General features: G+C 41.3%; 1 protein-coding gene across 1 annotated transcript; it reads left to right on the top strand.

Annotated features, from left to right (window-relative positions):
- Positions 1-3,099: 3,099 nt before the first annotated feature.
- On the top strand, positions 3,100-23,167 carry TTF2 (transcription termination factor 2; the record flags this gene model as incomplete). The annotated part of the gene is made up of 23 exons (XM_079547888.1): positions 3,100-3,127; positions 3,212-3,323; positions 3,550-3,636; positions 6,190-6,256; positions 6,746-7,714; positions 8,484-8,610; positions 9,247-9,435; positions 9,662-9,819; positions 9,936-10,017; positions 10,289-10,402; positions 11,355-11,505; positions 12,160-12,265; positions 13,322-13,512; positions 14,266-14,419; positions 15,157-15,248; positions 15,960-16,042; positions 16,682-16,821; positions 17,547-17,717; positions 18,187-18,245; positions 19,126-19,279; positions 20,839-20,921; positions 21,932-22,006; positions 22,965-23,167. 23 exons carry the CDS (start codon positions 3,100-3,102, stop codon positions 23,104-23,106), a joined length of 3,534 nt encoding a protein of 1,177 aa, XP_079404014.1. The 3' UTR covers positions 23,107-23,167.
- Positions 23,168-23,394: the final 227 nt, after the last annotated feature.

Genomic DNA, 23,394 nt, shown 5'->3' with positions numbered 1-23,394 from the left:
CAGAAGAACTAGAGGAAAGTAACGGAATGAAACCACTAAGCGGGACCTACCATGTCTGTTACTGTTTGAACAGAAGCAGGATACCTCGCTGGGACGTTTTCAGTGATTTTTGAACACATGAATGTCGGTTGAATTCTGGTACTTGCGTCAGCATTTTGCAGCAGTATTTACTTATTGTTTAGGGTGCTATTGGACTCCTTTTTGCCACATCTGAAACCTGTCATGCATAGAGCATAGGAACACAGAGTTTGATTTTTTTTTTTGTCAACCAAATCATTAGGCCATTGAATCACATTGTCTCTTTTCGGCCAAAGCTGACACAGAGATGAAAAGTATGTGCAGTGTTTAATAATTGTAGTGATCCTTTTCTGAACACTAGGATCATCCATTTATACTTGATACCTTGAGTGTTCTGATGAGGGCTTGTACGATGGTTTCTACACGCAGTCTCACTGTCAAGATTCCCAAATAATAGAGCATGGAACACTAAGGACAACAGTTGAGCTTTAAGAGAGCTCATGTATGTTATTATTCTTCTTATCCTTGCTAGCAGACATTTCTGGCCATTTGTCAGAATGCTAGGTATGAAAACTAATTGCATGTTGCTTCTGCTTTACGAGACACCTGCTTCTCCAGATGTCATGGGTTGAAGCAGACCAGCGTTGGAAGTTTCACAGAAATATTTGAGAAGGACATCACTGCAGAGTTCTTAGTTTCTCTGAGAACTGCAGCTCTCTTCCCTGCTTTTGCTTTGACTAAAAGATCACCCTGCAGCTTCAGAAGCTTGACAGGACATGAATAAGGTATTACCACTTTCATCATATATGCAGGATTCATCTTTTCTATAGAAGGAAATTCCATGGGTTATTTTTTAATCATGAGAGAATGTAGTACTTAATAGTTACCTCAGTGCATATATTTTTTTGGAGTTTTAATTCATTAATCTCTAGAATAAGACCATTTAGCACTTACGTTGCACCTTGCACATTCTAGGCACTGTACAGACTTTACCTTGTTAGGCCTGTGTGAGAGGGCTGATCAGCCTTGCTTGCCAAAGAAGAGGAATGCAGCAACAGTTGAGCCAGAAATGAAAGCAGCTGCAAGGGTGGAAAGATTTGTTATGAAAAGAGGGATGAAGTGGATCTTACGAGAATGCCCAGCATGAGGAACCTCTCTGTGCCTTTCCAGCCTGACCTTTTCTTCCTTTATAGAAGTTACCGCCCTGCCTTAATGTTTATTTCAAGGAGATGGATCAGTAGGATATCCGTTTCTTGAGGTTGGGTTTCAGTAGCAAATGGACTTATGGACTGAGGACCTGTATTTATTTACTCTGTGTCTGTTCTCCACTGTTTCTCATTTTAAGCGTTTACTTTTTTTTTCTTTTTCTTAGAAGTGATCTGAGCTTTTGCTGCAGATTCTTTGGAAATTGAGGGAGACTGTTTACATCTGGTCAAAAAATTAAGTTGATGGTTGTTAAATTATGTCTGCTTGCAACTTTCTCAAAGGTACAGAAACAAAATAAGCTTTGAGGCAGAGCCTCATCTCTGATTTTAGACATCCTGTTTGTCCATCTTCTTAACTCAGAAACACGTTTCAGCACAAGCTTATATCAGTCTGTGGATAAAGCAGCTGGTCTTTTTGAACTAGCCTGAATCCATGACATTCCCACGTAAGATTTAATTCCATGCTTAAAATTCAGTATGTGGTTTGGTGATTAAGAATGAGCTCTTAAAGTAAGAACACATAAACACCGTAAGATAGCTCTTTAAATAATGTAGAATGAACTGAGCTGTGGACTGGATGGAGAGCTGATGTGCTAAGCAGCAGTGTGTGTGTACCAGCTCCCTATTCCTGTGTGTTAGTTGACACTTGGGGGCACTTCAAAACCCAAGTTCCACTGTTTGCCAGGAAATGCCTTGCACTGAGGTTATTATTGCTGTCATTAATACTTCAGTCGTACTTGTTTATAGTGGTCAGTGCTCCTTAAGGTATGTGCTTCCCCTCAGAGGGCTTGAATTGTTTTATCTGCATCCCTTTTCTTTCACATTCCTGCTTCCAAACAAGTTGAGTGAATGTGGAAAGGGCAAAAGTGAGTGATGTGAAGTCAGTGCTAGGCCAAAACTAATAGGTGTTTTTTTTTTTTGGTTTTTTTTTTTTTGGTTTTTTGGGTTGTTTTTTTTTTTTTTGTTTTTTTTAGGAGCAAAAATTTTCACATTGCATGTGAGTGCGCAAAATCACATGTGTTTTATAAAAAGGATGTTTTTTCAGAATAATACTGAGCCTAATTCAGTCTTCAGGCAAGTCAGCAAGGCTGCAGCTGTTCACACCAGTACTGAATTGGGCTCTCAGTGTTCATTTCACTAATCCATTATTTAGGATGAATGTTGTTAATATTTTTGCTAATCAAATTGTAGCCTCTCCATTTCTCTGTTACTACCAGCATCATTTTCTCACTTGTCATAAGTTAATGCGGTAATGCACACAGTTTGTAAAATTATATCCCCCATCTGAAATACAGAAGAAAAAAACAAGTTTCTAATGGTTTCTAATGGTTCAAGATGTTTGTTTACACTCCTGTTAATCTAAACACTCCTTGAATTTAGGGCTCTGCCTGCTGCCCTGGGCAGCCCGTTCTACACCCAGAGCCCTGTGGTGAGGAACACGTCTCTGCCCAGGAAGTCTGCCGCAGTGAGCCCAGAGGCCTCGGCGAGTCAAGAGGCACACCGAGCTTAACGTTAAGACAGCTTTCTCAGCTGAGAGGAGTAAATCGAGGTCTCCTTCCTTTAAATCTCGCAACCGTGGGCACCCAAGCGAAAAGCAGGCGATTTTTTTGAGGGTTGGAGCGCCTGAGGCGGAACCGACGGCAGCAGCAGGCAGCCTAGGCGACCGTTGGGGTGCCGGCAGTCCCACCCCCTGTCCGCGCCAGCCAATAGCAGTGCCGCCTCCTCCCGCCCTTTCGAAAGGAGGAACAGACCGGGGGCGGAGAGAAGTCAGAGCGCAGCGGCGATTGGCTGTCCCGTCCTGATCGGGCGGTCCATCCGCAGGCGCTCGGTGTGATTGGTCGGTTTGCAGGGAGGGGGGCGGGGTGCTTGTGCAGCGATGGAGGCCGTGGTATGCGCTGAGCATGGTGAGGGGCGGTGGTAGGGGGGGTATTCTGGAGGAACTCTGTCGGCGGCGTGTCTAATTCGTCCCGCTCTTCTCCGCCCTGCAGGCTCCCTCTGCTTTCTGAAGACCGGCGTCCGCGATGGCTCCAACAAGGGGAAGAGCTTCTACGTGTGCGGGGCTAAGGGCTCGGCGCCGTGCGGCTTCTTCCGGCCGGCTGAGTACGTGCGGGGCTCGGGGCGGGAGGGACCGCGGGGCTGAGCGAGACCGAGGGCTTTGGATGTTGGCCTCAGGGAAAACCTGCGTCGTGTCAGGACTTGTGGGCTTTATTTTCTTTGCCAAATCGTCTTTGAGAAGATGCTCCGAGTGTCGTGTCCCGAGTCGGTCTTTTGGTCGCTGTGGCTTTGATGGCGCGTGTTGTGTTTATTATTCCTTTCCTCGTTTCAGTGTTCCTCCTTCGTACTGTTTGGTCCATGAGGGGTACATGGTGGAGCTGCAAATCCTGGTTCAGCAGCAGCACAGAGATGTGTACCAGTAAGTTCCTCCAAGCAGAAGCCAGGGTTGGCTGTACAGATGTGGGTGACTGGAACTGTGTGGGGATGGCTGACCTCTTCTACAGCTAAAAAATAACCTCTGGCCTTGAGGACTTGGCTTACTCTTTTCAAAATGTTCTTTATTTTTTGTTAGTAATGATATTCAATTATATACACCTGAGTGATTCATTAACACTTCTTTTTAACAGAATTGAATGTAGCTTTGTTGTTGAGTTCATCAGAGTTTTCTGTTGATTGCATCAAATTCAGCAGTATTGATTCAGATCGAGTTCTTGCAGCTGACCTTGTTGTCTGCCCATTTTAAAAATACTTCTCTTAAGTCCGTCATAGAATTATAGAATGGTTTGAAAGAGTCCTAACAGATCCTATTGTTCCAACCTCCCTGCTGTGGAGACATGCCAACCACTAGATCGGACTGCTCAGGAACCCATCAAGCCTGACTTTGGATGTCTCCAGAGATGGGGCATCCACAACCTCTCCGGGCAGCTTGTGCCTGTGCTTCACTACCCTCTGAATGAAAAATTTCTTCCCAACTTTTAACCTAAACCATCCCTTTTTCAGTTTAAATCCATTCCCTCTTGTCCTGTCATCATCTGCCTATGTGAAAAGTCAGTCCCCCTCCTGCTTGTAAGCACCTTCCAAGTACTGGAAAATTGCAGTGAAGTCTCTCCAGAACCTTCTCTTCTCCAAGCTAAACAATCCCCATTCCTTCATCATAGGAGAGGTGCTCCAGCCCTCTGATCATCTCCATGACCCTCCTTGGACCCCCTCCAACAGCTTTGCATCCTTCTTGTACTGGGGACCCAAGGCCTGGACACAGTACTCCAGGTGGAGCCTCACAAGGGCAGAGTAGAGAGGGGCAATCCCCTCTCTCATCCTACTGTTCACCCCTCTTTTGATGCAGCCCAGGATACCATTGGCCTTCCAGGCTGCAAGGTAGAGCTGCTCTCAAGGAGTTAATCTCCCAGTCTCTAGTCATATCTAGGATTGTCCCAACCCAGGTGTAGCACTGTGTTCTTGACCTTACTGTACCTCATTAGGTTCTCCTGGGTCCAGTTTTCAAGCCTGTCCAGGTCCCTCTGGATGGCATCCCTTCCTTCTGTTGTATTGACTGCACTGCTCAGCTAGGTATCATCAGCAAAGTTGTTGAGGGTGCACTCAATCCCGCAGTCTAAGTAGTCTGTGTGGCATAATGCTAGAATACCCATTTTCTCACGCCTAAAAATCATGAGTCTTTGGAGCATCTGGACATAAGACAGTGTTTTTACTTCAGCAATTTGTAACACGCCTTTAGCTTTCATTTCAAGATTTAAAATGAACCAGTGGCTCAGGGGAGACTTTATTGCAGCCTTTCAGTACTTGGAGAGAGCTTATATGCAGGAGGGGGACTGACTTTTTGCATTGTAGATAGTGACAGGACAAGAGGAATGGCTTTAAATTAAAAGAGGGGAGATTTTGGTTAGATATTATGAAGAAATTCTTCACTCATAGTGGTGAGGCCCTGGCAAAGGCTGCCCAGGGAACTTGTGATGCCCCGTCCCTGGAGGCGTTCAAGGCCAGGTTGAATGGCTTCCGATCTGCTGTGTGGCAAACCTGCCCGTGGCAGGGGGGTGTAGCTTGATGATCTTTAAGGTCCCTTACAACCTAAGCCATTCTGTGGTTCAAAACAAACCCCCCATACCCTAAGGAATTAAGGAATTATATTCAGGGAATGATAACTGGGTAGTGTTGGAAATAATCCAAGTAATTTTGTCAGGACGGTATCTCTGATAAAAGCAGGATTTATTCGCGATTGCAATGGCGGGCGTCCTGCAAGTAGGAGCGCGCCTATGGACACAACATGACAGCCTTTATACCCTGTTTTCTCCCCCTTGCCTCCCCCTCCCCTGTTTCCCCACTGGCTGGGTACTCCAGGTTCACAATCTTATCAGAAGGTTTACATTTACTATTTTTATCTGGTGCCAGTCAGTAGTCATCCTGTTGTTTCCAAGATGTCTCGGTGCTCTCCTTGTCCTATTGATATGGTGATTTTCTTTAAAGTCCTTATCGTTAAACAAAGAGCACTGGGGGAGGATGCCAGGCCTTCCCAATGTCTCTTCAGGCGCTTCCTCGGGCATGCCATGGCTTGTTCTCTGGTTTGATCTCGTGCAGGATATTCTTGCAGTGTGTATGACAAAATATACATATATACACCTATATACAGAGTGTGCGTTCCTGGGAAGGTTCGTCTGTACGATAAGTGATTTAAACTTATCAGAGATCTTCCCCAAGTTAATCTATTGGGACTCCCAGAAAGAACTATGATAGCGGAGATCATAAAATAAAAATAATATTATACAATTCTAATGCAGAAACAACACTTGATTCTCACAGTAGCAAGCATTGTTACCATCATTCGTGATTTTTGCTATGCAGAAGTCTGGATTTTAATCTCAGATCAAGTGATGTTTTCAGCGTCACACTAGTTTTTAAAGAATGGCTAGAGCTCCTCTAATGACACTTTTGCTTCAAATCTTGCTTTATTCTTTGATAGGTTGTTTTACCGATGTGTTAACAGTAAATTGAATGGGAAGAAATGGTGTGGAAGTGTGCCATGGCAGGTAGGAGTGTTTTATTTATTGCAGTATCAACTTATTCCAGCGTAACTTCGTTCTAACTACTGTAATTGCCTCCAAGATCACATAGTGAGAGACTTTGTATTCTCCAGTTGATATCCTTATCAGTCTGTTGTCCTCCATTTGAGACTTCTAACTTCTAAACTGTGGGAAGTAATCAATGTTCCTCAGTCTTCAAAAAAAAAAACCACCTGAAAACAGAAAAAAGGAAAATCCTGGGTTTGCTTTCCAGCCATCCTTCTTTCTTGAGAATGGTGCTGTTAGGACTTGATCCCCAGACACCATGAGAATAGCTAAGGCAGCAGGAAAGCAGCAGTGTTGTTTCTTTTTTCCTTGCAAAATGTTTATCCTACCCTTGCTAAATGGTAGGAAAGATGATGTTGATAGACAATGAAGACTTGCTTGAAGTAATTGGATTGTGTGTATAATTAGCAAGTTTTATTACTGATACTTACCTACTTATGTGTATTGCAGGATTCAAAAGGTACCAAACCATCAAAAAAATTAGAATTGCAGCCCAAGAAGGCACCTGTCTTCAATCCCAGTGGCCAAAGAAATCCATTCAAGGTGATAGACAAGAATTGTGAAGCATCATCCTGGAAACAAATTAAGCAAGGCAGTGGAGAGGAAAGTAAAGCAAAAGGAGTTGAAGCGGGAAAGGGTAATGTGGTGGAGTCACATGAAGAAAAGAAGTCCACCTCTGGTTCTTCCACAGAGAAGGAACATCCAGAAGGGCTGAAAACTGAAAAACAATCCAAGGGATGTAGGAGTGATTCAGAACTTAAGGGAAACACAATATCTGAATCTGAACTTTGTCTTTCTGAGACTTGGAAAGGAGAAAATACCCATCAGGATAAAGAGAAGTATGGAGGAAGTGGCAAGGAATCCAATAAATCTGAACGTGTGGAGAAAGAGCCAGGTGGCAGATCCGAACTCTTCCCAGTCAGTTTTGAAAAGCAAAGTACAAATAGCAAGTCTCCAGAGAAAGACAAGTTCACGGATGAAAGCTTAAAAAACTGTGGGGATAGAGAAACCAGAGTGAAAGAATGCATTGGCGGAAAGAATGGAGAGATGAAACCAATACCAAAAGAAAACATGACTTCCACAACAGTACCACAAGCAGCATCACAATGTACTCTTCCAAAGCAAGGAGCAGGGACAGCACCATCCAAGACACAAGTCAGGCCAAGTCTGGAACAACCTGCTGATGAAGTTTCTGACAGTGACAGTGATAAAGTAGTACTTGTTTATTCCTCATCAGGTGAAAGTGAACCTGAGAAATCAGTTAAGGGTTTGCAACCAAGAGAGGTTCCTGCAGAAACATCAGGGAAGAGTACCCAGGAGACATCTTTGCTTGGAGCTGCAGCATCACTTCACATGGAAGGACCCCGAGACCCTGAGGCTCTTCGTAACCATCTTGAAATCCAGCTGAGGCAGAAGAAGGTAACATATTTTACCTCTTATTTCTTACTTTTGTTTTGTTCCCTATTCAGGGTGACTTCTTTCACTCGTGACAGCGATCAGAATGTTGTATCCCCACACAGTAGAACTGCTGAAATATTTGGAGCATATGAGAGAGTGGGCTGTACGGAGGGACGTAAGAACCCATGCCACGTTTTTTAAGCCACTTATGAGACAGTGATCTCAATGTAACCATCTGCATTTGGGTGTGCTTAATTTTAACTTGCCTGAGTTTGTGTGTCCCTTATACTTAGTTTGTGTAAGATGTAACTATGTAGCCAGCTTAGCCTTTTTAAATAATGTTTGTTTCTCATAGGCTTGTGTAGGAAGAGTGATGTAGCCATGAAAACTCACACTAAGATTAAATAAGCCTTCTGTCTGTATAGAAATGTGCACGTAGTTTGGATGCTGGATGCTTTGTGAGATGTTAAGATCATCTGAGCTACTTGATTAGCTGACCATCCTGTTTCATAGGAAGACCAGGAGGAGCCCTGCATCCTTCCATCTTTTCTGAAGTATACAAATGGCTAATTTCCCTTCTGCTAGAATAGTATTTAATTGCACCAAATGGCACGTAAATGCTTTTGGAGGTTGTAGAACTTCATTCAAGTAGGAATTACTGTGGAAGAAGATGAATGTTTTTGAACCTCTAACTCCTTGATGGTTTTCTTCTTGGCAGAAAGCTCTGTAAAGCACATTCAGGTTTGGGATTGTTGGTTTTTTTCCCCTTTTTTTTTTTTTTTTTTTTCAGAATACCTTGGCTACAGTGAACATCCAAGTGCTGCCAGATAAAGGGCAACGGTTAGTAAAGCAAGTACAGGATTTGGAAGCTGCGCTCAGTGCTCTTAACATTTCAACAACAGATACTACAGAAAAACGTAAGGCTATTTTCTTTTCCCCAAAAACTTTGCAGAATGTTTTGTTTCTCTGAGAACTTGGCAGTTAAGGTTTAACTTCAGCTTTGTTGCCATGTGTAGCCATGCTGCTTATGCAGGAGATTGGTTTTGGCAGCTGTGTCTGAACATAAAAGTTAACATAAGCAACTTCTGGTTCCTCCAAACAACAAGCAATCGCAATGCCTTATGCAAGATCTGATTTTAAGCAAGATTCTTCTCCAGGAAGGAGGGAACAAATCAGATTTCTTGAGCCATTTGTTTCTCAAAGATGCTTCTGACAGGAACTGTGGAACACCAGAAACATTGTGCACAACTGACCTTGTGTAGGTACTAATCTGATCACAGTTGCAAAGCTCACTGTGTCTGTATAAACCATACACTGAGGCCTGAGCTGAACTGCATTGGCTGTCAAGCAGGAGCAAGCTAAGAGCATGCATGTGAACAGCTGTGGTGGCTCAGCCAATGTGGTAACCCACTACCCTGCTGTTAGATGACTGTGGCAAGTTAATAAACTTTTGCAAGCCATTGGGCTAAATGAAGGTCCTTCTTTGTGCTGTAAAGCAAGGCTATGAGGTCCATTGTTCAACTTCTTCACCCTGCAATTCCTTTCTTCTTAAGGGGAGAACAGTGCAAGCAGTGGCCGTTGTGGGGAACCTTTGCCTAACTCGTTCAGCAGACCGGGTGGTACGAAGTTGATAACACCACTGCCTCTTGGGGATCATAAGGCAGGGTCCTCTTCAAGCTCACACAGTCACCCCTCTGCTGCTGCCTTGGGTTCCAGTGAATATTTTGGCCGTGGTTTTGGAAGTAAGTATTGCAAGCCTATTCATTAAAGAACGCTGACAAGGACTAGGCCTGACAGAATCCTGCAAACTGTGAATGCGTAACAGTTACTGCAATGTTTTTGTTAGCACGAGCTGCATATTTTGCCCTGGGCATTTGTAGCTACTGTGATAAATGCCTAAGATGAAAGATCTCCAAGGGAGAGTTAGCTTTATAAAAACACTTCATGTATAATACTTTATCTTTTCAGTAAATTCTGGTGTGCAGAATCTGTATGGAGGAAGAATGACAGAAGACCGAATTAGGGCCGTGCACACCGCAACAAGTGATGCCATTAATCATCTTCACAAATCTCTAGAATCCTGTCCAACAGAGCAGACGGTAGCTGAGGATCCCTCTGGTTTGAAAGTGAGTTGACAAGGATGGATTGTAGTAGGACAGCTCAGCTGGGTGATTTCCTACAGGAAGCACAAGTGTCTGAACTTCGCGAGGTGTTTCCTTCTAATTCTGTCTCATCCTCTCAGGTTCCACTGCTGCTGCACCAGAGACAAGCGCTTGCATGGCTGCTCTGGAGAGAGAGTCAAAGGCCTTGTGGAGGAATTCTGGGTGAGCAACAGAATGGGAAAGTACCTTTTTGAGGGAAAGACGTAATACAGCAAAAACTTGGCGTGTAACTTACCTTGAGGCCAATAACTTGTTATTTTGTAGATGTGTAAAGGGGCTATTAACCCATTACTGTATTACATCCTGGAATTGACGTGTATTTCTGTTTTCAGTATTGCCAGGGTGTTTGCTGCTCTGGTAGTTACTTCAGTGTAGATGTGTTAGGCAGACACATTTCTGTGGGTCATCGTAACGTGCGTGTCTCTCTTTCCAGCGGATGACATGGGCCTGGGGAAGACTCTAACAATGGTTGCTCTAATTCTGACCCAGAAGCAGGTGAAGACAGAGAAAGAAAGCAAGAAGCAAGAAATGTGGCTGTCCAGAAATGGTATAGAATTGTTTATATTATACAATGCATACATTCTGATGTAATCCCATTTGAAATGCATAAAGCGTTCTGGTTGTAATTTATATAGGTTAAAGACTACAAAACCAACAAACTCTATCTGTGTTTACTTCCCTTCTGTAGGAACATTCCATTGGGAGTAATGTTTACTTTACTCCCTTGCAAAGCCTTTCTCTTGATTAGTGGCACTGAGTGTGTAGGATTTTCCTGCTCATTACTTTATATACTCCAGGTATTTTTATTGGTTATTTTACCAAATCAGGTAATACCAGTTTTGAAAAAGTATTGAATGTTTGCATAATTTTCTTAGCGTAAGGACTTGAATTAATCCTCACCTCTCTGTGACTGATCTTTTTTCCTTCCCTTCATAAAATTATTTCTTTGTTCACAGAGATACAGGAGTTACAGAGGGTTTTCTGTTTGGCTGTTTGTTTTTAAAAAGAGTTATCGTTTCTGTGTCAACAACCTGTCACTGTCCCCATATTCATATAATTACTTAGGCTGCTTTTTTTATGGGTGTGTTTTAAAAGTTTCTTTGTCAAAACAAACAACTGAGGGGTTTTTAATGTGTTTGTTTGTTTCTTTTTTTTTAACGTGGCTCAAAATGGTGAGGTCAGTCTTTTAGAACAAGAAAGAAGTATTTATTTGAAGCCATTTTCTGAGAAGAGGTTTATTTCCTGACTTCTAATCTCACTGTTTATTCAAATGCCTAGATTTATAGCAGAACTCTGAATGAGTTACAAGAACACTTTGATGTCTAAGTAGAATTTTTTTTCCTCCTGAAGCTGACAGTCCCCAGGAGTGTGATGTGGAGATATCTGCTTCAGAAACTGATCACAAAAAGCAATTTTCTTAACTGTCGTGACTATCCAAAAATTTGTTTTTGTAGAGTAATGTGAAGATGCTAAAACCTGCCTGCAATATTTTCCTGCAGATTCTACTGTTATCCCTTCATGTAGCACTTTGATCATTTGTCCTGCATCTTTGATCCATCACTGGAAGAAAGAGATTGACAGACGTGTGGGCTTTGGAAAACTGAGGGTCTACTTGTACCATGGGCCAAACCGAGATAAACATGCAGAAGTGTAAGTGCTAAACTGTAAGCGTGACCAAGAAAAGTTAAATACACCTTAACAAGAGACTGTGTTCATCAGTTGAAATTCAGTGGCAGTAAAATGTTGGAAGAACCTAAGTATGGAAATGTTTAGGGTTCAGAGGGTCAGGCTGCTGTCTGCTCTCATATTTTATATAGTAAAGCCTTTATGACCTGTACCCATGCCAAGTCGTTCTGGTGCAGGCTATTATTACTCCTGGTAACAAAAACTGTGTGTGTCTTCTAATGCACATCTCTTGCTTGCAGAGAGTAAGTAGCAGTTTCTTCCATACTTGTGCTTTATAGTTACATTATCATCCTTATGTGTACATCTGCAACTTTCCTATACCGCTTCAGGCTATTCTGAGCAGTTTTTCCATGTACCACATTCTAAGTAACGTTCATCTGACGTGGTGTGGATTCTATGTGACTCTTACTGCCTTGTTTAGTTTGTTGTATATGCATTCAATATCCAGAAAATGGAGACCATTTGTCATTCCTGCAGTGAAGTTCAGTCTTCCTTACAATTGCATTTAGCTCTTGTAGAACCATATTATTCTTAAACCCTGAGCATGCATTTTGTCTGCTTTGCAAAATGAATTCTGTGTTTGTTCTTGCTTCTGATTCTTACTGTTCCTTGATGCAGGCTCTCTGAACATGATGTTGTTGTCACAACCTACAGCCTTCTATCTAAGGAGGTTCCCACAAGCAAAGAGGAGGGGGAATTCCCTGCTAAGGACCATGAAGTAGAGGTGAGAAGCCATGCTGTTGGTAAAAGATTGTCCGAATCTTTTTGTTCTGAGGTGATGCAAGCTGTTATTGTTTCGGGGAACACCTAGTGCTACAATGAGCAGTAGGCAAGAATCTTTTTTCCATAAGCACACTATTGTGATTACAAAATAAAAACAAAGACATGAGAGAAAGTATTGTGAGGTGCAGACAGATGACATGAAAAAAAATGCAATAAACCTGTTCTTTCGTGCCACAGAATGCACAGCTGAAATATATTAAAGAGTAATTTTAAGAGTGCAGTGACGAATCGTGTTCTCTTAGAGACAAGTCTATGAAGGATGCTAGAATCTGCTGCTTGGTGTTTGCTGTTGGAAGCACTAATGCTCCTTTAAACTACCAGAAGCCTGTCATGCTCAGGCTCTGAATCAGTTTGAACTGACATGGAGGCAACTTACATTCCGTGTTTGTGAGGAAACAGCGAGTGTATTTGCTAGACTGTGAAAATAAAGTGATTGTTGAATGCCAGTTGAATGTGGGTATGCAGTGGAGAGCAAGTCCCTTGCTGGATGTTTTTGCCTCCAACCTCTGTGTGCAGATCCATATGTAGGTCTTAGAGCAAACAAGCCTTTGAATTTCCTGAAGCCTTTAGGTGGCATCTAGGGGGAGATCCTGTATTTATAAGCCTGTAAGTTTTAAAATCTTTTATTTATATATGCCCAGTGGAATAGTTATGTATTCCTTTGTCCCAGCCTAGCAAAATGTTACTGATATTCACTCTTGGGAAGGAAGGGGAGATAAAAAGTTAAAAAACAAACAAACAAACAACAGGAAAATACTAGAAATAGCCATCATGAATAAGCAAACACATATACTTCAGATTAGAAAATTTCATGGAAGCATCGGAGAGGCGATGATTGTTTTAAATAATCTGCATGGCCCTAAGAGCTCAGATTACTGCTATCAAAAAGAAAACATTTCTTGCTGGAAATATGTTTGCTTATGGCTCTCTAGAGGTCCTAGTAAGGTTATTGCTTTATTGCTCTGTGTTAAAAATTGTTTGTTTTTTTTTCTTTCAGAGTGGGTCATCTCACTGCTCCCCTCTCCTCAGAGTAGCTTGGGCTCGAGTTATATTGGATGAAGCTCACACTATTAAAAATCCAAAGATTCAAACCTCCATAGCTGTGTGCAAGCTGAGAGCCACTGCCAGATGGGCTGTCACTGGGACACCAATACAGAACAACTTAGTGGACATGTACTCCCTTCTGAGGTGAGGTGACCTCATGTGAGGCACATGGATAGCGCTTCAGCTCCAGTGATTCTTCACTGACAAAGTGCTGAAGTTGTTTCATAGTTGGAGTGATCCCTGAGGTAACAGGGATAGTGAGGCAGAGGCAGTGAATGAACCGGACCGTGTGCTACTGCTGTGTGTAACTATTCTGCTTGTATGAAACTCAAAGGGAAAATTACTTAAGATTTCCTACGTTTTCAAGGAGAATATCTGCAAAACCAATGTTAATGATCAGAATGTTTGTGCAGTGATACTTGTTCATAATAATTTGGAATTAACAAACGAGTATGCTTTTTGGCAAGTGGATGTGCTTCTTGACGTGCTTTGTTTGAGTTATAGTGGGCTAAGATGATGATATGGGCATGCAGTCAGAATGTCACTTTTGCTGTGCTACTGGTGGTCCTCAGACTCGCAATATTGTCGATCAGTTCAGTGATGTTGAAAGGAACATCTAGAGGATCATCAAACTCTGAGAACACCTTCACCATTGTCAGAGCAAAGCCTCTGCTATCCGCAAGTGACACCTTCTTCACCTTGTTGTGTGTGAAGGAGTTTTCTGCCTCTTCTGGTCCAGACAAGTTATAGATGTCATTGAACTGAAAGTGTTTTGTTGCTCCTTGCTGAATTAGAAATTGTTTGCTTTGGATAACAAGGAATTTTGTTTCAGTCACTCAGGAGTAACTGAAGAGCATCTCTTCATTTGGAATGAAGTTCCTTTATCTTCTGTTTTAGGTTCCTACGTTGCTCTCCTTTTGATGAATACAAGGTGTGGAAATACCAGGTAGATAACAACACTAAGAAGGGAGGAGATAGGCTAAGCCTTTTAACTAGGAGCCTCTTATTACGGAGAACTAAGGACCAGCTGGATTCCACTGGAAAGCCCTTGGTAAGACCTAGACAATCATCTCATCACTTTCCTTGCAGCAGCCAGTTAACCCTTCACATGCATATTTGCTAATGGGTGGGTTTTCCTGTCTACTGCACTCTATTGAGGAAGAGGAATAAATCCCTGTGGGATGCGGTGTCTGCTTATCCAGAATGCAGAAATATATGGAAAAACGAAACCTTTTAGTTATAAATCAAGTGCAGAAGAGAATATGTCAAGCAATTGCAAGTGGATATCCATGTAATGGAGAGCTGTCTAGATCTCTTGAGCCAAATCCCTGAGTTAAAGCTTCAGAGTGTGAAATGGGTTTGGTGTGTACTGGGGCATTTGCTTTCTCCATTATTCCTTATAGATAATCTGTTAATCTGAGTTATAGGTTATCAGTGTGTCTGTAAAACCTCAGGAGGTATCGTTTCGATTACTGTCTGATTCTAAATGGGAAGCTGAGAAACTACTTTTTGCAGTGCAATAAATTAATTCCTCCTGCTATACAGCAGCCTATTCTGAGTTCTCAAGCCTTTTGTTATGACTTGGAATAAAGATTTTCATCCTGAGTGATAACCAGGTTACTCAGAATTGTCTGTGTTGTATCATAATGAATTAATACAAATGACTTCATAGATAGCTGTTTTTTTCATTAGAGACATTGAATGTTATGTTAAATACTGGGATACTGGTTTTTGTGATGCTGTATAAGATCTTCTGCGTTATATATATCTGATGCTGTGTATCTTCAGGTATCTTTGCCACAGCGTAGCATGCAGTTGCATCAGTTAAAACTTTCAGCAGAGGAGCAGTCTGTATACAGTGTGCTCTTTGCAAAATCCAGGTATGAACGTGAAAAGAAATAAAGTATGTTGTGATTTTGTTTCCCACTGATATGAAAAATTAGAATGGTTAATCCATTTTAGATAAGAAAATCTTTTGGACAAACTAAGGTTATTCTTTCCCCCTTTCTGACTGTTTGTCAAGCATAGAATTGCAGAATAGTTTTCGTTGAAAAAGAAAATGTGATTCCAGCCCTCCTGCCATGGAGGAACTCTTGGAACTGTGACAGTAATTTTTAAATGATGATGTCCCAGCACCTGTGTAGGAGATGATTCGTCTTCTGTACCTTGTGATACTTCCATGATCTGAAGTTATGCTGGCCTCTCCAGGTGGCTGTAAAGCAAACCAGCAGCACCTTGTGTTCTCACAGGGTCTCTTTCACCAGTGCTATTGTAAAGAGTTTTTTTTCCTTGTAACTATATATTTAAATGTCCTTTTGTATTTTTATGAAGAACGCTGTCTGTTGGGCCATGCCTCCTGTTATTTCAGGGTATTCTGATAATCAAGCTTACTAACCTTATGCTTTCCAAAATGGATCTTTCTTTTTGATCTTGTTAAACAAAACTCTCTCGTCAGGAATGTACATTAATAATGAGAAAGTAAATAATGAATGAAACGTTCCTTAATGCATCGACAGCTTGCTTGTTTAGCTCAAGTGCATTTTGCTTTTTTTCTTGCTATGAATTCTACAGTCTTTATCTTATTTTTCCAGGTCAACACTACAGTCCTACCTAAAGCGGCAAGAGCAGAAAAATGAAGGCAGAGAGCATGCTGGCAGTAACCCATTTGAGAAAGGTTTGAGCATGCCCTCCCATGCAAATATTTGCAGAAGTAACTCTTAAGTGCACAGTTAATGAGGAACAAAGCTGGCCCCGTGGGGCATCAAGGTTTAGACATTCTTTGGAAAAATGCTTAGCTGCTTCCATACTCTTATGAAGAATTTGGTTTGGGGTTTGAGGCCCTTATGAAGCCTCGTCCTGCTTAGCTTTCAGAGAAGTCCTTTTTAGGTATTGAGAAATCTGCCAGTCTGTTCATTTGCTGTGGATAATAAAGGAAGGTATGAATCAAGGGAAACCAAAACAATTATCAAAGTCTGTTGGTAGTAATGGGTAGTGACTGAAAACTGACTGAATCAGTATTCCAAAGGTCTGTTCCTACTTTTGTAGCTCTGGGAAATTTTCTTAACTTCCCTGGCTCCCCTTCTGAAATAAAGGTGTAATTGTTCAGAGAAGAGGTGCCAGTATAAGAAATGCAGTGCTTTGATTTGTTGTCACCTGTTGGTTTTTTTTTTGTTTGTTTGTTTTTAGTTTTGTTTTTAAGGGAGATTGAGTTCCTGTGTTAAATCAAGTGTGTGTGTGTGCTGATTCAAAATGCTTGCTGGGCAGTGCTTGGAAGTGCCTCTAAGATCTCCTGTTGTTCTCTGCTTATTGGCAGTTGCACAAGATTTTGGGTACAGTCAGAAGGAATTTCTAGCAAGCTCTCAAAGTGCTTCCCAAGTCTCAAGTACTGCCCACGTCTTGTCTATGCTGTTGAGGCTCCGTCAGTGCTGCTGCCATCTCTCCTTACTGAAAGTGGTAATTGCGTTGTATTGTAATAGTGGCGGTGTGGAGGGGTTTACTCAAATGTTTGTGTAAGTTAATGAACTTTTTAACACTGCTGGTTCACTTCTCTAGGGCTTTATGAATGGACACATTCAGTAGGGTGTGCATAAACCTTACTGAGTTCCCCAGCGTGACCTGTGAGGGGAGGCTGTGGCTCTGGAAACGGCTTTATTTGCATCAAATAAATAAATAGACTTTTAATGGCAAAGGAAAGGATAAGTCTTGATCTTAACCAAGTCTTGAAAAGTGTCAATGGCTTGTGTGTGATTGAGTTCTGTAAGCGCCTTGACTGAAGTTGCCTTGCATTAAGGAGGCTGATCTTTCCAAAGTTTGATGCTCTGCAGTATAAATAAGCTGTAAAGTAAATCCAGATACTAAGCGAACAAGCAGAGATTTACTCCCTAATATCTTGAATCCTACAAATCTTGAGTGATGTGGGATGGTTCTGAGACCAGATCACAGAAGATGGCTGAGTTCATGTACTTGCCCTACAAAATCCTGCTTAGGCTGGAATATGAGGATAAAGAGACTGTTGGTCTGACCCAGTAATGTTTCTTTATGGTGTTGTATTCATATTGTCTAACATAGCTTCTTTCCAACTCACTGACTTCAGCAGGCATTGCACAGACTGTAGATCAGCACTGAATTTGATCTCAGGCTTGGCTGACATCTCTTACTATATTGCATTATTCTTGCAGGCTCTGGACCAAGTTAATTTGACCAATGAAGGCCTTTCTCTCTCCATTGAGGAACAACTTAGTGCCTTGACCTTGTCTGAGCTCCAGACTCCTGATTCAAAGTCAACAGTCTACCTCAATGGCACAGCTTTTAATACAGATCTCTTTGAAATCACCAAGGAGAGCACCAAGGTATTCTGATCTTCTGGCCTCCCTTGAGAAGCTTGGTTTCAGAACTTTTCCTTTTAAACTGTTAATGAATTGTCACATGTTGCAGGTCAAGGTAAGCTGACAATTTAGGTGTAATCAGAAGTTTAATGGATACTTCTAATAAAGCTGTGAGAACCTGACAATACTGATGAAACATCAGCGAAAATCCTGAGCACTGGATTCACAGCAGTTTAGAAAATTGTTACATGTGAGCATGGTGTTTGTGCAGAGCAAGAGGAGAGGTTGCAATAACTTCTCACAGAAATGCTGGACTTTGTAAAAGATGTTTGTATGACTCCATTTCTTACTTATAATTATGAATGTATCTTGAAAGTCAGAGCGTGGTAAAAGATACAGTTAAAGAGTTGTTTTGATCACTTTCTGCTTCACGAAGAACAGCTAAGCATGACTTGAGTTATGATATCAAGCAATTTTAGTTTTTTTCTTGCAGGTATCTCACCTCTTAGCTGAACTGAAAACTATTCAGAGTCACCCAGAGTCTCAGAAAAGGTCAGTAAATGTGCCCTTGTATTAAGTCTCAGTGATTGAGAGAAGCGTGTCTTTTGACAGTGTTCGTAGTTTAAAACAACTGAATACAGATTCCAGGAATGGTGAAATGGTGAAGCTACTATAATATATGAAAGCTGATTGAGAAAAATCTAATAAAAGGTAAGAGAACAAGTTAAGAAGTAGATTAGTGTAAATGTAGCAGGGGAGTGTGTGAGGAATATTGAGCTTTGAGGCCCAAGCAGACTCTTCTCTACTTAAAATAGAATTGAGAACTTAGTCATGCAGAGAAGTGTTTGTCCTCAGCGCCAATCCTACTTCTTCCAGGGGTTTGTGCTTGTTTTTGGTAAACAATGTTGAATGTACTTAGAGATATGTGGCTGGAAAGTAGTTACAGTTGTGTCGTTATGTACAGGGCCTGGGGGGTGCAAACTCTCTTCAAAAGAATATTCCTACCAAAAGAATGAGAACACCAGCGTTACTTTTGTTCTCCAACAAAAAAACTTACTGAACGATGACTGCCTTCCAAAGTGTTTAATACAAAAAAATGTGGGGAGTGAAAGACCCTGAGAAAATCAAATTTGGTGTTTGCTGTTGATTCATTTTGTGGAAAATGCTACAACTTGAGATTGATGGCTGGCAATGTAAAATTCAAAAACAGTGGTGAAAATAGAGTTACTTTGACTAAGTTTGTTGGTTATTAGCCCTGTGCAGCAGGTTGTGGCACTACACTTAATAGTGAATCTATTTCTGAATTGAGAGGGGACTTTGTGCCCAGATTGCAATTGGGAATAGTGCACTGTCCTCTTGGGTGAGGCACTGCAATAACCAAGCTCTCAGACTACACATAGGATGTTCTAAACTCCTTGTTCTCTTTCTCCAGTGTTGTTGTGTCTCAGTGGACAAGCATGCTGAAAGTTGTGGCTGTGCACCTCCAGAGACTAGGGCTGAAGTATTCAGTGGTGGATGGCTCTGTTAATCCTAAACAGAGAATGGATGTGGTAGAGGAGTTCAATAACAATCCCAAAGGGCCTCAGGTATGAAATCATGGCAGGGAAGCAGTTACTGGTATTGTTATGAGCAATTACAAGAGGTGACTTCATGATTTCACATGCTGGCACTGCTTTCGTTTGGATATCTAGGTACCAAGATCAACAGGGAAAGGGGTAGCTGTAAAAACAGATGTAGAATTTATAATGACCAGGAGCAGCTGTGGAAAGTTCCTTTGGATGTTGACTGTTCTGAACTGAACATCTGACTTAGAAATTAGTACAAAGGCTGCCCAAATCTTCCAATGAAATGATGCGTTGAATAAGCTATGAGGCCAGTTAGATCCACTCAGGACAGGTTGGTTGTTTCTAACTCCTGTCACTGCACTGGAAGAGATCTCTTTCTTTATATCCCCTGCTTGCCAAGGAACCTGTAAGATTTTCTTGCTGTTCTGCAGCACAGCAGGTACCTTGTGCCAGGCTGTAATCTATTTTGAGAAGAGAGGGTAACAGCTGAAACTGTGAATGTAGACAGATTAAGAAGAACATATCTCACCCCAGTACAAGAATAGAGAGACTGGAATTGGGATGGGATTTTAGAATAAGGTGACCTCACGGTAATTTCTTTCACTTTCAAATATAAATGTGTATATATATTTAATGCTGGTGAACGACAGTGTTTGGGCTCTTCATGAAAATAGTTCCTAGTCTGTTTTTGCCAAAGGAAAGAAACTTGCCTAATATCCGAAGAAGTCTGAATCCAAAATCATTATTCATAGTGGTACATTTTGATCTAAACACTGACATCATTGTAATTTAGGCAGGAGAGGCTGCCTCTTCTGAGGACAGATCTATGACTGGGAAGGGAGTAAGTGATGCATTAGTTTGTTTACTTTTCTGGATTTCTTAAACAAGCCGCTGTCTGGAAAGCAATCTTTCTCCTTCTGGATTTGAACTTAAACAGAGGATGACTTCTACAAGCTATATGAATAGCTAAGTTCTTGAACAAGATCAGTGTTTTAACATACTATGAAATTCAGCAATACATATATATAACAAATAGCTCTGTACTTAACATATTCAGTTCTTTTGCTGTACAAGAATCTTCTCTCAGTTGATCATCTATTGTATTCCCTTTCCTCCCAGCTACTCATCTTTTTCTAAACTTTAGGTTATGTGTAAGCAATGTGAAATGAGTGGCAGGCCGCTTCAGTCCAGTTGCTTGTGTTTTAAGTAATTCTGATTCTTAATTCATAGCAGGTGCTAATTGGTGCCATTGTTGGCAACAGGCTGCCATCAGAAAGGCCAGTCATTTAAGTGGGGCATGGAGAGAGGATGAACTTTGCAGTCCTTTCTCTAGTCCTTAAACATTTGTCAGTATAATAGATGTGGAATGTTAAGCTGGTCTCTCTTAGAGTCTTATCTTCTGGTCTCTTCTCTTACAGCTTTCTGTGTCTCATTAAGTAACATCTGGCAGGCTTCCAGACACATAATAAATACATATGTATAAATAGGATAAACACATCCTTTGGTATGGTCTTTATTTCAAATTAATGTGGCATATGTAAAGCATTAATTTTCTCTTATCTCTGTTTTGGTCTTTGAAGGTAATGTTGGTCTCTTTGCTGGCTGGAGGTGTTGGCTTGAACTTGACTGGAGGAAACCACCTCTTTCTCCTTGACATGCATTGGTAAAGAAAAATAAAATTTCCATCTATAAGGAATTATGTAGGGCATGCTGCTTTCTTCCACACCATGTGTGTTGTGACTTCTGATACAGCTGAGTAGGAAGGAATAGTTCAGCTGAGTGTAAGGGCTAATGATTAGTTGTAGAAAAGTGTTTTGCTGTAGTTTTCCTCCAAAATACTCTATCTTGGGTTTGTCTATCCAGTGCACACAGCCATGAAGTACAGTCCTGCTGGGCAAAAATCCCTAGCTTAAATTTCAAGCAGCAATAAATAAAAGTACAGTAAAGCCCACAGGGAATTTGTACTGAAATAAATAAGGTTGTCTTGAGCATTGTCAGTAAGTGTAGCTAGTGTACCTTGGGTTTTACAGAGCTATGAAAGCAGTATGAACTCCTGATATTTATGCTGTCTCTCACCATTCAGAACCACATTTTATTGATTTTTTTTGTTTGTTTGTTTGTTTGTTTAACTTCCCTTTTGCAAGTGGGAACCTCCAAAGCAGGCTAACATGCTTTGGTACATAATCAAGCTATTGGATAGCATTAAGGGGAGATTTCTACAATAAGGAAGCGACTCCCGCTGTGTGCCAGCCATTTCTTATGTAATGTTCTTGAGCAAAAGACTTTTTCAGGAATTTGCCTTCCTGCTTCACTCTTTGTTCAGCAGCTCCTCAGCTTCCTGTCAGCATTAACTACTGGTCAGAAGTGAGGGGCTGTATGGAACACAGGTTTAATTCAGACAGCTGATTTTGTGTGGAGTTGCAGCAAGTTACTTCTCCAGGAAGTAAAGTAACCTTCCTGGTTACTGGGTCACCTGCAAAGGAAATAGTGTTGGGTGCATATTGTTCATCAAGCTAGTAAAGCTGAGGTAACGTGGGAGGAGGCTGTAGTTCTATAAAGGAAGAGAACAGAAGGCTCTGGAGGTAGACAAAAAGAGCAGTGTAAAGACACCCGTATTTTAGTAATTCCTGAACACAGCCTAGGGGCTTATGTGAGTTGTTCCTTTCCTTGCAGGAATCCTGCACTCGAGGAACAGGCCTGCGACCGCATTTACCGAGTGGGGCAGCAGAAGGATGTGGTGATACACAGGTCTGCACCTGTAGATGGAGCTGTTAGTCATGTACTGTCATGTCTGCCTTTAGCTTGTGAAACAAGACCTTCCTTTGAGGCTTGTTCCTTTATGTCAGGCTGGGCACAAACTCAGTGGGACTGTGAGTTGAGCACTGAGAGAGAGTGCACATTTCTTCTGGCTATTTAATGTTAAACTTTTTGGTCTTAGTAATTGTGGTGCTAAACTTTAAAAAACAAGCAAACACACCCCAACAAAAACAAACAAAACCAAACAGTATTGGGGGCAGGAATAGTCTCACATCTCATTGGCTCTTCCCTAAGCAGATCTGTCTTGGAGCATACAGTCCTATAATTAAGCACTGTAGGATGGTTGGGAATCTCGTGGCAATAAGCATTTGAGGATGCTTCTTGATGTTTTTTTAAATTAGTATTCTAGAGGTAGCCACCATGCTCCCTAAGCCTGGACCTGTCTATTGTAAGTAACATATAGAGCACTTCTAACAAGTGGCAAGGTTGGCCTATAGAAAAAACTGTAACATCTATACTGTTAAGGTGGGGAAATATAGCTCAGTTATTGTAAACGCATTCAGTTGAAAGCACCTGAAATCTGAGACACTGATTTGTGTATAATGCTTTTAGTGTAAAAGGTGCCATTTGTTATCACACCACCATTATGGGAATTTATCATAAAATTACTGTTGCTTCAGATGACCAACGTTGAGGCTTAAATTACATCAGACTTTTATTTGAAATGTTGTAACATCTATGTGTAAGACCAAATCAGGGCTGGCACCTACCAGTCCTCAGTTACAGTAAGGGAGAACTGCTGTTTTTGTGGGTGGGTATATTTTGTCAATTACATACTAAGCTGTTAATATTTGAGACAAACTTTTGGACATTTACAGAGAAAGTTGTCAGCATTCTGTAAGCAATTTTTTTTCCTAGCAGTTGATGCGATGTGGCTTTGGATTTTCAGGTTTGTCTGTGAAGGAACAGTAGAAGAAAAGATCGTACAACTCCAGACCAGGAAGAAAGGTCTTGCCCAACAGGTGCTGGCAGGCAAAGGGGAAACCTCAAAGCTCACTCTGGCTGACCTCAAAACTCTCTTTGGCATCTAATTGTCCTTTGCAATAGAAGTGGAAAGTGATGTTATACCTTCAGGTAACTGAGCAGACAGGAATGCTGTTCTAAGGTGGTTGTTTATTTTAGATAAATAACTACATTTTGTAACTTCCAGGAAAAAGAAGGGTTACCAACATCAGCAATTTAGTACAAAAATGAGATTGTGTATCCAAAAGTTAATAAAATCGTTATAAATTAAGCTATTTTAAACACTTCTAAGAAAATAATAAAAGCAAATATTTGCTTATTTCTTGGATTCCTGTGTATGTTTTTTAGTTAGAAAA

The sequence above is a fragment of the Tetrao urogallus genome, assembly GCF_951394365.1.
Source record: "Tetrao urogallus genome assembly, chromosome: 1".
NCBI lineage: Eukaryota > Metazoa > Chordata > Aves > Galliformes > Phasianidae > Tetrao > Tetrao urogallus.
Note: the sequence above shows the minus strand (reverse complement) of the source record. Positions and strands in the feature narration are given on the sequence as shown.